This window comes from Dasypus novemcinctus, chromosome 6, assembly GCF_030445035.2.
Source record: "Dasypus novemcinctus isolate mDasNov1 chromosome 6, mDasNov1.1.hap2, whole genome shotgun sequence".
Classification (NCBI taxonomy): domain Eukaryota; kingdom Metazoa; phylum Chordata; class Mammalia; order Cingulata; family Dasypodidae; genus Dasypus; species Dasypus novemcinctus.
In genome coordinates, this window is record NC_080678.1 from 21926216 (window position 1) to 21939273 (window position 13058).

General features: G+C 43.8%; 1 protein-coding gene across 4 annotated transcripts in view; it reads left to right on the forward strand.

Moving 5' to 3' along the window:
• Nucleotides 1-13058, forward strand: part of GFRA1 (GDNF family receptor alpha 1) — a 214877-nt gene that overhangs the window by 173157 nt on the left and 28662 nt on the right. For all 4 annotated transcript variants that reach the window (XM_004448035.4, XM_004448033.5, XM_058298319.2 and 1 more), the window contains 3 exons: nt 4729-4838; nt 7597-7731; nt 11430-11611. In XM_004448035.4, the coding sequence (XP_004448092.1) occupies nt 4729-4838; nt 7597-7731; nt 11430-11611 (427 nt within the window). The remainder of the gene's footprint in view (nt 1-4728; nt 4839-7596; nt 7732-11429; nt 11612-13058) is intronic.

Consider the following 13058-nt stretch of genomic DNA (forward strand, 5'->3'; position numbering starts at 1 on the left):
CCAGTTTCTTGCTTCAATCCCTCTCCCATTGTGGCTAGAACAGTTGGGAGCATTGAGTCAGTCTTAAGCAAAGCTTTGCTGAATAAATGAAAGACTAAAGAGTTTTCCTACTATTCAGATCTGATTATGTTATAACACCTCAGTTTAAAATCCTTCAGTGGCTCCCACTGCTGGTAGGATGAAAACCCAAACTGCCAGGTCATTCCAGGCTCTTCATGATCTGACAACTGTCCACCTCACCAACATCATCTCCTGTCACTCTGCATTTGCATCGTGTGACCCAGCCACCCTGAGTGGAATGACGAGCACTTTTCCAGATGATGCATGTTTAGGCACAATGGTTGAGAACCATCTGTGGCTTTGGAGTCAGACTGAATAGGGTCACCTGTCAACTCCACCAAAAAGCTCTAGGACCCAGAGGGAGTTACTTATCCTCTCTGTGTCTCACTTTCTTCATGCATAGAATGGGGACAATAGTATGACCTAGAAAACTTGTTGGGAAGATTGTATGTGTACATACTTGCCGAGCACTCAGATCAGTGCTTGCATGTACAAATACTCCATGATGGTTATGCCAGGATTATTATGAGCATTGTTATTTTATCATATACTGCTTCATTCTTTCTGGAATACCCTCTCTCACCTTTACTTGCCAAATTCTACCCATTTTTCAAGTCTCAGTCCTGATAACATAGCCTCTCTGAAACCAGTTCCTGTTACTATTTAGAGGAGTGGTTAACAGGTTAACAGCTTAACTTGCTGGTCATAATATATAGTTGTAAATCCTCATTCTATTGCCCATTACTTTATTCACAATTTTACCCCAGTCTAACCTCTCTAAACCTTGGTTTTCCCATTCATAAAATTAGGGTAATAATAGTGCCTACCTCTTTAGAATTGTGAGGAAAATTGATAGTGCTTAAAAACATAATCTAACATATACTAAATCCTTAATTCATGTTGGGTATTAATTTTTTTTTTTTTTTTTTTAAAGATTTATTTATTTATTTAATTTCCCCCCCTCCCCTGGTTGTCTGTTCTTGGTGTCTATTTGCTGCGTCTTGTTTCTTTGTCCGCTTCTGTTGTCGTCAGCGGTACGGGAAGTGTGGGCGGCGCCATTCCTGGGCAGGCTGCTCTTTCTTTTTCACGCTGGGCGGCTCTCCTCACGGGCGCACTCCTTGCGCGTGGGGCTCCCCCACGCGGGGGACACCCTTGCGTGGCACGGCACTCCTTGCGCGCATCAGCACTGCGCATGGCCAGCTCCACACGGGTCAAGGAGGCCCGGGGCTTGAACCGCGGACCTCCCATATGGTAGACGGACGCCCTAACCACTGGGCCAAAGTCCGTTTCCCGGGTATTAATTTTATTAGCAGACTTTCTTACCTTTTATCATGAACTAGCCATTGGTTTATTACGATCTTTTTACTTGTTTGCCTCTATTTCTAGACTACAGGTTAAGTTCAGGGATAGGGTCTTACTCATTGTTATACCGCAAGCACTTGGTTCATCATTCACCCAGTAGAATGGACCAGAATCCAACTGTTTTGTCAATATATGGTGTTAGAAAGAAAGCTGCACCTGTAAGAGAAGAAAAGCTCACTTGATTGTGGAGGATAAAAGAGTTTTATTAACAATCTTGCAAGAATGGGCATGTGACCTGGATAGCATGACCAGTGGGTCAAACAGCAAGAAACAGTGATATTTATACCCTAAACCTAACACGCAGGTCCCTCCCATATTCTGCATTGATTGGGTACTTCAGGGGTTACAGCCTATCTGAGAGGTCTAAATAAATTACTGGTTCCCACTCTGAGTCGCGGCTTCCATTCCCTACATTCTGGCAAGCTGGGTGGCCTTGGTTCTGCTTTCACTTCTGGCGCTGCTTTTCAAATTTGGTGCCACTTTCACTATTGGTCCCACCTTCACGTTGGCCCCACTCTCACTTCTCACCATTGGCCCCCCTCTCTGGCTCCACCTTCACTTTGATGCCACTTCAAATTCTTGGCATCAAAGCCGCTAGAACCCCTTTCCCTCCCTCCTCCAACTGCAGAGCCCGCTCTGGCTTCCCTTTTATGTGGAAATTAAACTGTTTGGCCCAAAGGTGGTGGGGATGGGAAAGGAAACCTGCCTTAGAAGGGCTGGAACTCCACTTTGGGATACATCACATTCTTCAGCAGTGGGGTCGGCTACAAAATCCTGCACCTTCAACAAGAGTGTGCTGGTAAACACCTAACAACTCATTCTCCAAGAATGACACACAGCCCTGCTTTGTAGCATTTTGCTTATTTCCACGGTACAGATACTCCCGCCACTGTCAATTTCAAGTGACCCCTGGGATGTTAAACAACTTGGAAAATTCCTGAAAAGATACCAGTCAGCTGAAAATGAACTGGCTCTATCACACTCCTGTAGAAAGGCCTACCTTCACTTTTTCCATCTGTAAAATGGGAATCCTATAATAACCATCCCACCTCCAAGCACAAATGTCAAGGGAAGGTGGATGGATCGTGAAGGAACCCTGGAGATGTTACTGCTTTGGGATGCCTCATGTGCTCCATATTCTTTCAAAACTCTCTTCCCATCCTCTGGCTGGGCTGCTCTCTTCGGGCTGGGCTCTCTGGCAACAATCTCTCAAAAAGCAGCCGTCCGGGGCTCTGCTTGGAGCAGTATATTTAGTTTTATCCTTCCAATCAGGGCTGTGTTCTGCAGCAGACTGACTCAATTAGCCTCTCATTCCAGAGTCCAATTGTGAGTCAATTCTGAGGTTGTTAAGCAAAATGAGCCTGATGGCATTAGCTTTGCACCGAAGGACGCTAATCCGCATCTCAGCATTGTTCAGTTAATAGTCTGCTCAGGAGAGGGTGAGAAACAGTAGACAAGAGATAGTGTGACCCTTGGTCCATCCCCGGGGGCTGCCAGGTCAGAACTGTTCTGTGGCCAGGCCGTGTGTGGACCTGGAGCCCCAGCTGCCGGGAACCGCAGTTGGCCTTTCCCAGTTCGAAGACCAGTATCACTAGATCATTAACTTTTATGACCACGAAAATTCTTCTGAAATTAACATACAATCCAAGCTAGATGTGATTGGAGCCAGTTGAGTAAGCCTGAGCTACCTTTAGGGATTTCTTCTGAAAAATAAATCCTGTAACCAGGCTCCAGAAAATGTTCAGGTTTTACCCCCTTCACTGTGTTCAATTAGTGTCGGCAAAACTCGTCCTGTGGCATGCACAGGTGCACACACAGGCACACACCCGCACCTCAGCTGGTGGTTGCCGCCGAGGTGCTGAGCTTCCGCACGTGGCTGTGCTAGGGGACCTTATAAAGGCCTGGCCGAGGCATGGCAGGTGCTAGGCAAAGAGAATAAAGCCGGCCTCCAGCACCTGCCCAGCAGGGTTCACAGTGATGGAGCGGGCACGCGGGACTTACAGATTACTCCAGGTGGTTGCAGGCGAGGGGCCATGCCTTGCTTACAAGGGTTCATGGGGAAAACCAATCACACCAGCACTGTGCAGCTTGGCGGTGTGCCTTGGACTTCGAAACTTTCATCAGGCCCTCGGATTGCCCTTCAAGTTAAAATTGCAGTGAAGGGCGGGGGTCTTTGTGATCCCCTCACATCCTTCCCGCCTCTGCTCCCCAGACCAAGCCTGTTTTGATCATAAAGCGTGCTAAGTAAATACATGCTTCTTGGGTGAAACAGCCCTGGGTGGTCAGCTGCGACTCAGGGAGCTGAAGACAGAAGAAAGCTGGGACAAACTCCCATTGTCTCCCGTAATTGCCCGATACTTGAAATTCCCTTCAAGTCCATTGTGCTCTTCATGGAGAAACAGAGCCTGTTGTCTGCTGAGATGACCTCAGAGGTGCCCGACTCTCATTCAGAATTTCTCAAACAATATCCTCTTCAGATTTAAAAAGCAGCCAGCTGGCGGCAAGAGCCCTCTTCCTGCCCAGAGCCGAGTTGTTGCAGCGCCTCTCCGTGCCTGGGTCTCTGCGCCCTCACCCCAGTGCAGCACTTCCCCTGGGCCTGTGCTGGCCCTGGAGAGTTCCCAGATTGTGGTGGGCACTGCTCCTTGGATCAGTGGACTCTCGGCCCTGTCCCCCAACCGTAAGCCCATTGCTGCAGCCAATGATGGTGAAACCCCACCGAGGGTGAGCTTCACCCATCCCAACCCCACTTATCTTTCCCTCCCATTCTGGAAGGGTGAGCTCCTCAGTGTCACTTGGCTGGAATAAATCACTGCCTCCTGGGCTGGTAGATGAGAGGTGACTTACAAGACAGATACACGTATTTTTAGAGCCAGTAGGGACTACGGGAACAGATGGGCTGTAGGATCCTCTTTTGATGCCAGGGACATGCTTCTGTATAAAGTAAATATTTTCCCAGTGTGGATCTCCGGTGAGTGTGTGGAGAAGCTTATATCCTAAAGATGCAAATAAGCCTAGACAGAAATAAATATTGAATGGAAACTTCAAAGCATCAAGATCTCTCTAGTTATAGGCCCTGAAGACGTCTTTCCAAATAAGCAGATACACGCAGGTGGGTGAGAGCTGGGGGGAGGACTGTTGGAGGAAGGGGAGCATGGAAGAAAGGATGCTGATATTTTAATATTTTGTGTTTTCTATGTTTTTGGTGAAGAAAGGCATACCAACAAAGGAGTGAAGAAAAATGATGCTGGTCCATAGCTTGGGTTGCTTTAAAGCACATCACCCTCCTTTCTTTCTTCTTTATTGCAGATCTCGCCTTGCGGATTTTTTTACCAACTGCCAGCCAGAGTCAAGGTCTGTCAGCAGCTGTCTAAAGGAAAACTATGCTGACTGCCTCCTCGCCTACTCAGGGCTTATAGGTAAGATCGGCAGGAAGTGGGGATAGGAGAAAAGTCTGGTTTGCAAATATCTGTGGACTTTTCATTGCAGCTTGCCAGAAGTCTGTGAATGTAAAAATCTCCCAGTAACCCTCGCGGTTCAAGTTTTGATGTTAGGTTTTTTTGGATTTGCCTGTTTAAAAAAAAAAAATAACAGATGTGCAAAAGGCAAAGGCAGGGAGCAGGGATTATTACGGAGCAGGAAGACTGCAAGGGTGAAGATGGGTGAAGCGTCTTGTTTGGAGAACTGACTGCACAGAACAAAAGTAGGAAGAAAAGAGCCGTTATGGAAGAAGAGAGCAAGCCAAAGTTAATTGAATTAGGGAACTTTGGAGAAAGAGGACTGGGAAGTCATTCAGTATGAGGAAATAAAAAAGACTATTTCCTAGAAATGGCCCTTTGGAAGTAAAAACCCTAAATACTGGGCTCTTTCTCTCCTTTAGTATTCTTGGTAATTCAACTCCTGGTGTGCAGGTAGGGGATTTAGGCTAATTTTTCTCCCCCTGAAAACGGACGTGTGAGAAGCTTTATTTGCTGTTTTTCAAGACTTGAGGCATTAGAAGAACAAGGTTCTGAGCATTCAAAACAAGTACAATTAAATAAGATGCTAGTGAGTGGGTGGAGAGCCAGAAGGGAGACAAATTTGTACCCATGGATAATGGGGTGGGTAGGAGAAAAGGCAGGTGTTCCAGTACCAGGGACTGCAGAAGCCTTGGTGTAGCATCAGGGTCCCACCATGTTCAGCATCTGAGAAGAAACACATTGGCTGAGGAAGGTGAGGGAGATCATTGTTGTCAGGAGTGCGATGGCTCTGCCAGGCTATGTTTTCCTGCCAGTGTCTCATTCAGCATCACACCAGTCCCCAGGCTTGGTGGGAGGAAAAATTTCCCACCAAGAATGATAGCGTGGGTTAAATCCTTTCTCACTGGAGTGTCTTCAGCAAGACCCATTGAGAAAATCAGCAGGATGTAATTTAGGGATATTAACAGCACCTGGCACACTTCTTACTCCAACTGGTTGGAAAGGATACCTGTGTTCTTGTGGATAATATAAAACCTTTCACAAGTTCTTTGCCATTTTCATTGACACATTGATATTTCCAATGACTGTATCTTTCCAATGCTCTAAATTTCCCTTTACTCTCTCCCTTTCTTGAACATGGGAGATTTTATCAGGGATTACTGATCAACAATGGAATTATAAAGTTTAAGAAATAACACTGTGTATTTGTTCTAATTGCAAAAGTAATAAAGGCATGCTTATAGTGAAAGGTTAAAATATCTGTTAGAGAGAGAGACTAAGGCAAAAAGTGTTAAGGATCTACAACTCTACTCCTGAGATGCAAACCCTTCTAACACTTTAGTTTGTGTCCTGCCAGGTGGATGTATTTGTCAACTCCTCCATTCGTGGCCAGGCATTTTGGTGAAATCATGCCTACACATGGCAAATGCTTACACGTCTGAGGAGTAGGAAATTGAGAGAAAAGCTGGTAGGAGCAATGCAGTGTCCAGCCCTGAATTTATATCTCTCTCGGGTCAGGTCCTCATCCTCAGCACTGACTCCTGGGTCACTGGAGTCTAACTTTCAGGACATGTCTAGTTCATCCTTTGTATGCCAGGGTCCAGGAGTTCTGTGAGTGCTAGGTAAGCATGCCTTTCCCCTCTCACTCTGTGTTTGGCATGTCTATTCTCAAGCTAAGTTAGAGGCTTTCTCTATGTTGTGGGCTACAGCTCTCAACCCAGGGTGTAATGGGGTCTGTTTTACTCAGGTCAGTAAATAATACAGGACAGAAGATATGCCCTTGACCCAGAGGAACTTAAAAATTTTTTTCCTGTTCATGTACCAGATATACTCTCTGAATTACTGACGACCTATTATTTCTTATATATATGTATATATATAATATATATATTTTATGTACATATATATAAATAAAGGCTTCTTGACATCAGTGCACACAGCCTGGTGTGAGCCACCCAAGAGAAGACATTTGGTTTGTATTAAGTATAAATGTATTTTTTATTTGCGCCAGTAGAGAACTCATCAGTGAAACCATGAATACTGGAAGTCCTAGGCAAGAGAGACCACTAAGCATTTCTTCGAAGATATTTGGGGATCCACACACAATACTGCAGGGTCCATTGGCTTAGAGAATTTCTGGAATTTGTTTCTAGTTCCTTCAGAATGTGGAAGACTTTATTTAAATCAGCTGAGAGGCTGGTGAGCAGGGCCCTTGTTTTAAACATTGAGGATATAGGGTGCCCCATAAGGAGAGCTTCTAAGCTTCCCTGTGTTACTCCCAGGGAAGGCATTTGCTTCTCAGGGAAGTGAATTCAAAATCCTAAAAGGATTTTTAAGACATGTAAAACGAGTTCTATCTGTTTATGAGGATTAATGACTTTTTCAAGGAAATGTAAGGGATTTGGCAAATCATGCATTCTAAGTTAATTCTGTCCTACTCCTTGTCATCCATACCATTTGTGCAGGAAAAAAAAAATACCCTGAGTGCAGCTCAAGGAGTTCGGTTATAATTTTTAAAGTAAACGTGTAAAATCTTTTATGTGCTCAGGATAAATTGCCAAGAAAGTGCACTGCTTAACATAATTTCTCACTCAGCAAAGACGAAGTTTGTAATTATGCATGGTGCATCCGCCATCAGAGGAACATTTGTTTCTTTTCAGGCTCTTGAAAAAGCTATATCATCTTACAGAACTAAAATGCCTTGTTCTCGCTGTTTTAGGTACAGTCATGACCCCCAACTACATAGACTCCAGTAGCCTCAGTGTGGCCCCCTGGTGCGACTGCAGCAACAGTGGGAACGACCTAGAAGAGTGCTTGAAATTCTTGAATTTCTTCAAGGACAATACATGTCTTAGTGAGTTTAAAAAAAAAAAAAATACAGTGATTTTCTCCCCCCTTCTCTGAATTTCAGCTGTGCCTTCTTGTTTCTTGTCTCCACTTACTCTGTCCATTTCTCACTCTCTTTTTTTCCTGAGCACTGAGAATGAATCAGCTCCTTTTTGGCCACACTGGGGAATGCAGCAGAGAGCAGAGCAAGTGATGAACTGGGTGCTGCCAAGACTGTGAATTCAAAGGCCTGAGAGAGCAAGAGATTCATATAACTGAGGGCACATTATGTGGGAAAGAACTCTTCTACCCACAGATCAAATTTTGATCTTGGCAAACAGAGGAGAGTCGGTTCCAAAGGTTCTTAAAACCTGGGTGGAATATACAACGTGAGAAGTTCAGACAAATTAGATGGAGATAGGCCTCTGAGGACTCTCAGAGAAAAATTAGAATGTTAACATCAATACCCCTTGGATGTTCAGGGTTGGCTCAAAGGAGAAGCAACGGTTCTTGAGTGGGATAAGCCAGTGAAGCAGCCAGCAGACTCCAGAAGCCAGTTATGGTGGGGCATTGTGATGAGCTCTCTGGGGCACCTGCTTGGAAATGGTACTGGTTATTATTGCAATGTCCTTGAGGCAATTTGGAAGCATTTTTCCCAAAGGGAGGATGATGGAGAGAACTGCATGGATGTGAACAATGGGCTTTCATCAAACTCCAAATGTACCATGCCAGGTCTCCCTTCTGACCACCAAGATGTGGAGCTCTAGGTCATAACCCAGCTGAAGCATTTCAGTCTTTGTGCTCACAGTTTGTGGCAGCTACCATTTATTGAGTGCCTTCTGTGTGCTCATGTTCACTTTTTAGAGAGTGTAATAAATGCACTACTCACCTACTAGAATCTGAACAAAGACCCTTGGAGAAGGAGGTATTGTTATCTCCATGTTACTGTTGAGTAAAGGGCTGGTATTCACATAGACCATTTATGCCATAGTATGGACCCAAAGCCCACCTTCCTTCTCCTGCAGCATCTTATTTCCTAGGGTTCTTTGGACAAGAACTTATCAGGAACCACTGGAGGTGACCAGGTATGACTTCTGGTGGGAGATGTAGATCAATTATCTAGAAATCAAAGTTCAGCCACTCCTCTGAGAGCTCTAGCAAGTTTCTCTATGATGTTTCGCTGCACAGTGGCTAATTTTAAAGGATTAGCTAACAATTTACCATGTATGCATGAAAAAGCTTTCAGCTTCTAAAGCCCCTCCCCCCATTATTTTCTTTGTTGAAAAGAAAAACTTGAAGTCATTTGTTCACAAGCTACTTGAGATAGTATGTTGGTAATTAATTTCTTTGGTCAGCTTGCTTTTTGGACCTTGATGTGTGAAACTCTGACCCATGAGGCATTCACCAAGACATCCAGGCATACCCAGTGATACTAAAGCAAAGAATAGTACTTTGGATCTTTTGTTTCGTCTTGACTTAAAAAACAAAGCAACATAGCCCCTCTTTTTCACTTCCTGCACACTTCTGGTAGAATATACGTTTTAATGAAGATAAAGCAATGACTATAAGGGTCAGTGTGAGAAATGACTGTACTGGAAAATCTCCCCTTCATGAGGAATTAAAGTTGTCCCTGCTTAATAACATTTTGGTGAAGGGGAGAAGAATCTTGTATCTTGTTGCTAATGACTTTTCAATAAAAATAAATGCACTTGGTCTGTGACAGGGGCCAAAGCTAGCCAGAATTTTTCATGGTCATTCCATTTGTACTTTCATTAGAAGATTAGTACAGCATATCAAAGACACAGGGCGGTAAATTCAGTCTCTTGCCAAAGACCCTAGAGGAGAAGGCATTGGAATCTGTAGATATCCCAACCCAAAGGCAGTAACTCAGCTCTACTCCTTTCAGATAAAGCCGAACCTCTCCCTAATTCCCCTGTCATCAACACACCCTCAGCTAATTGCTTATTTCTGGTCACCAGGTAGGAAACAATTTTTTTAAGCTGAATGCATGACAGATAGAAGGGGGAAAGAGAAGAATAAACTGAGGTATTACTGTTACTAAGTTCTGTGTTCATATTTCACCTTCCAGGCGAAAGCCTTCCCTAATCACTTTATCTAAATCCCACACCCCAAGTCCCACCCGGCTTCATTTTTCTCTAAGGCATTTCTCACCGCCTCATATATTATATTTTATTTAGTTGCTCTCCAACTAGAATGTAACCTCCATGAGGGCAGGGACTTTTGTCTTTTGTTGCTGTCATTGTTCAGCACAGGGAGTAGTGCAGCGTACTTACTAGGATTCTGTTGACATAATGAAAATGAATGAATGAGTGAATAACTGAATGACTGAATGAATGAGTGAATATACAGGTGAACACATGAAACAAACTCCCAAAGTGTAAAGCAAACACATCAGGAAAGCACAGATAGTTTCAATAAATGTCAAGGCTCTCTCATCTAATTGTCTTAAGAAGGAAAATGAAGGTTTTATTTTTCTGTCTGGGTTTGTTTAAGAAAACGGGTCCCTCTGTGCCTCTTTCTTTATATCCCATCCCCTTTCTAGCCATGTTACCTGGCTAGGAGCATAAAAAGCATTTATATTAATTTGCAGCCATTTCTTATATCCTGAAAAAAATGTAAAGTTTCTGAAAACAAGCTTTCAATTTGCTAGAACTTAAAGGATAACAATTTTAGAGCAAAATGTCACATCTAAGAGGAAGATTAGGCTTAAATTATTCTGTCTTGCATATCGAAAAATGCCAGCTAAGAGCCATATATTAACAATTTGCACATTCAGGTCCCACACGGAGAAGTTTGATTTCTTATACAATGAATATGAAAAAAAATTCATTCCTAAATCCAGGGCAAATCCCTGAAGACCTGATTAAAAACTGTTATTTTATTCATTTTGGGGAGGGCAACAACACACAACCAATTTACTTTTGCCATAAAAACAATCTAATCCCATGAAATTGTAATACGCTTTTAAAGTTCTACATTTTAGACTTTTCATTTAAGCAGGACTGCTCCTACCAAATTATGCAGAATTTGTTTGGAAGGAGCAGAGAGGGAAAAAAATAATCTTACTTAAACTCTCACCATATGCTGATGAAGTTTAGGGTAGATTTTTCTTTCAAAGAAACTGGTTGCATTTATTTGTGCTCTGAGCATAGCCTGGCACATAGTAGGTCCTCTGCTGTAGTGAATTGCATTTTTTGATGATTTAGTTTACTGCCTGTCAAATTAGAAGGTGAATCGCCCCAGTCTCATAATTAGGGATGTTGTACCAGAAAAAAAAAGAAGCTCCAATTAGTTAGCTTTTAGAACAGAATTTTGACAGAGCACAGGATTTTCTTGGAAGATGGGGTAGTAATTATGATTCCAAGTAATAGGCCTGAGGCTGAGTTTCAAAGGACTGGACCAGTAAGTATTTCAGGGGAAGGATCTAGCTCAGCACCTGACACATAAATAGAAACATAATAAATATTTGTTGCATCTGAAGCATAGCTGAGTGTCCAGCTCAGTGTTTAACAAATAAATTGATTTTTGATCACCTGACCCACAGACTGGCCCTCAGCAGTGTAGGGTGGATGGATGGATGGGTTTTGTTCAGAGAAGTCCAGTGCTGTAATCAGAATTTCTAATGTGTCTCCCTGACTGTGTGTATCCTGTCTGTTACATTTGCTACTTGACTTTGAAATTGGATTTCCTCCTGTTTTACTGCAGAAAATGCAATTCAAGCCTTCGGCAATGGCTCCGACGTGACTGCGTGGCAGCCGGCCCCCCCAGCACAGACCACCACTGCCACCACCACCACAGGCTTCCGGGCCAAGAACAAGCCCCTGGAGCCCGTGGGGTCCGAGAACGAAATCCCCACTCATGTCTTACCACCTTGTGCAAATTTACAGGTAGGAGCTGGGTCTGTCCTCCCTGTTGGAGCTCAATCTGGGGAGAACACTGATCCATTGTCCAGTCTGCATTTACACATGCATGGTGAATGCTACTCAGGTTTGCGTCTTAAAACTAAACGTGATATATGGGGGCTGAGAAGGGCCTATGGTGGGGAGAGAGACGGACTTGGAAACTTGACACTGCCGTTTACTAGGGGTGTAGCTTTGATCAAGTCATTTAATGTACATGGCCTTGGTTTCTTCACCTACAAAATGAGGAAGCTGGGAAGATGAATACTTACTTTGTTGTTATTGTTGTTGTTGTTGGGGTGGTAGGGTTGAGTTGGCTATTACTTATTTATGTATTATACTCATTCTGTGTTATTTGCAAAGCAGCAACATATTTAAAAGAAAAGATCTCATGAATTTGTCGCCATCATTGCCATTTAAACTTAAAGAGGAGCATTTAATTGTTTCCAAAGGTAAACCAGAGATGGCATTGCTAGTTAAGTGTTAACTTGGAGTAGAGTCCCAGATGGAAGGAAAAGCAAATGTTCACAGACAGTAAACAGTGCCCCAGGAGCTGTATTGCCCTGCAAAGTCCTCGTGTAACTAGAGTCCAGTGAGAATAGCCTCCAGAAACTTCTTTGGGGTTAAGCTGGTCTGCAAGGGCAGAAGCACAACAACAGACAAAAGCAGAGTGTTTATTCTGCCTAATTACTGATTTTTCCTAGTAACACATATTCCATTATTTGGCAATTCATTATATATTTGTATGATCACACCTTATTTTCACACACTTTACCTCTTTGACAGCTCCTTCTTACAGCTATGAGAGAGCTACCATTACTATAGCGTTGTTAGCCCTGTTCTTATATTTGAGGAAACCGGCTCAGAGAGTCACCAGCTTTGCTGGGTAGCTTCTCCCAATCTGTCACCTCTTCTTGGATATCCTACATGCCATCCATTAGACTTTGTCTCTGTCCTCTGTCCTGGGCCTCCACATCCCAGCACTTACCCATTGGTACAGACGTGTGCATGCACACACACACACACGAAACACTAAGGAGAGGGTAGATAGGAACCCACACAGCCTAAGATGTCCTCCATCTTTCAGAAGCACTTCCTGAGCATTTACTATCACCAACCAGCTGTGGAGAGAATGCTAGACCTAGGAGACAGCTTGGGGAATGCCATGGCACCTAACTGCTCCTTCCTATAGCAGGTCTCTTCTCTGAGGTTTAGAGGGGGGAAGTGCCTTGCAGAAAGTCTCCAGCCAGTTAGAGGCAGATCCCAGGGCCAGACACATCACCAGTGGGGCCAGGGTCTCATCTTCTCTGGTCAGTACTTGCTCAGCATCATGTTTCCTCTTATCCAGCTATTTGTTCTCTTTGGATTCACTCAGATTCCTGTGTCCAGAAAGACAAGTGGCTAGATGAGGGATGGGAACCTGTTACCACAAGGT